At 31.8% G+C, this 1,272-nt stretch overlaps 1 protein-coding gene across 1 annotated transcript; it reads left to right on the top strand.

The window, feature by feature from the left end:
• Positions 1 to 351: 351 nt before the first annotated feature.
• LOC108357039 (protein vein-like) lies at positions 352 to 894 on the top strand (the record flags this gene model as incomplete). Its single annotated transcript, XM_017608137.1, has 2 exons — positions 352 to 527; positions 770 to 894. Coding segments are annotated over exons 1-2 (253 nt in total), but the record flags the coding sequence as incomplete, so codon positions are not given.
• Between the last annotated feature and the right edge of the window lie 378 nt (positions 895 to 1,272).

Raw genomic sequence — 1,272 nt, 5'->3', positions numbered from 1 at the left:
TAAAATTGCCAAACTGGGAAAACTGAGAAATTACTTTTCTATACACAATCCAAAAAAATATACAATATTGTACATTGTTATTAATCGACACAGCTCTGAAATTTGTGCACAACATAGATAAAGACGTGGCGGTCACTTCTGCATACTTAACTCAATTATTTTCTGACACTCTTGCTGCAAAGGTACGATATGCATTAAAATTATTTCACATAAGTGCCTTTACAAATGCAGTAGTATACACTTCAATTCTTTTCGTTTCTCCTCGATTAAAAAAACGATTATTTTATAAAGCTTTGAAATTTCACAAATCGCCTCATTAATAATTACCAAAAATATATTTGCTCTAAATTCTTTACAGCACAGCTCGCATCAATACGTACTATAACCACAAATCGGACAATGGAAATCGGTAAAGAGTTGCACATTGTTTGCAAAGTACAAGGACGGCCACCACCCAAGGTCACCTGGTTCAAGGATGGCAAATCGATTAATCGTAATCGTAAATTGTACAAATTTCGTCATTTCAAGTGAGTTGAAAAATTAGACTAATCTATTTGCAAGTATCTCGCTTTGCCTACCTTTTGANAATTTCGTCATTTCAAGTGAGTTGAAAAATTAGACTAATCTATTTGCAAGCATCTCGCTTTGCCTACCTTTTGATAAGTACTACATATGTATGTACATATTTATTATGTTTTCATGTTTTTATTTATAATCAATATTTTCACACATTGGAATCATTTATTTACTCTCACTTTTAAATACTTAGAAAGCGTTCTGAACTGATCATACGTTCGTTTAACATTTCCGATACGGGGCGCTATGAGTGTCGCGCTAAAAATAAAATCAATCAGGAGCCAGATCGACGCACCATTTTAATTAAAGCGGATCCAGGTAATTAGCCGTAGCAAGAATTGAGCTTACATACTTACATGCATATGTGTATATACTTTTTTTTGTAAATATAAATGCATATGCATAGTGGTAACGAAAGTATAAATGTACATATATTTTCATTTGTATTTATGCTTTGCTTGTACATATGTATGTATGTATGTCTTGTCTCTTCTCCGTTTCAGTGTTTTACTTTAAATATTTATATACGCTTAATTTTCACAGAAATTATTATGGTCCAATTAATTTGTAATTTATCGCAACATTTCCCTTTTTACACTACATAGTTAGTATTATTGCTTATGTAGCGAATGAGGATTTCCACCGATGTACATAAGTTTAATCATGTACATCCATATATACGTGCATATGTATAAA

Source organism: Rhagoletis zephyria, unplaced genomic scaffold (genome assembly GCF_001687245.7).
Source record: "Rhagoletis zephyria isolate East Lansing unplaced genomic scaffold, Rhagoletis_zephyria_1.1 Rzeph_scaffold_69351, whole genome shotgun sequence".
Taxonomy (NCBI): Eukaryota; Metazoa; Arthropoda; class Insecta; order Diptera; family Tephritidae; genus Rhagoletis; species Rhagoletis zephyria.
The sequence above is the reverse complement of the archived record's forward strand: the minus strand, read 5'-3'. Positions and strand labels throughout refer to the sequence as shown.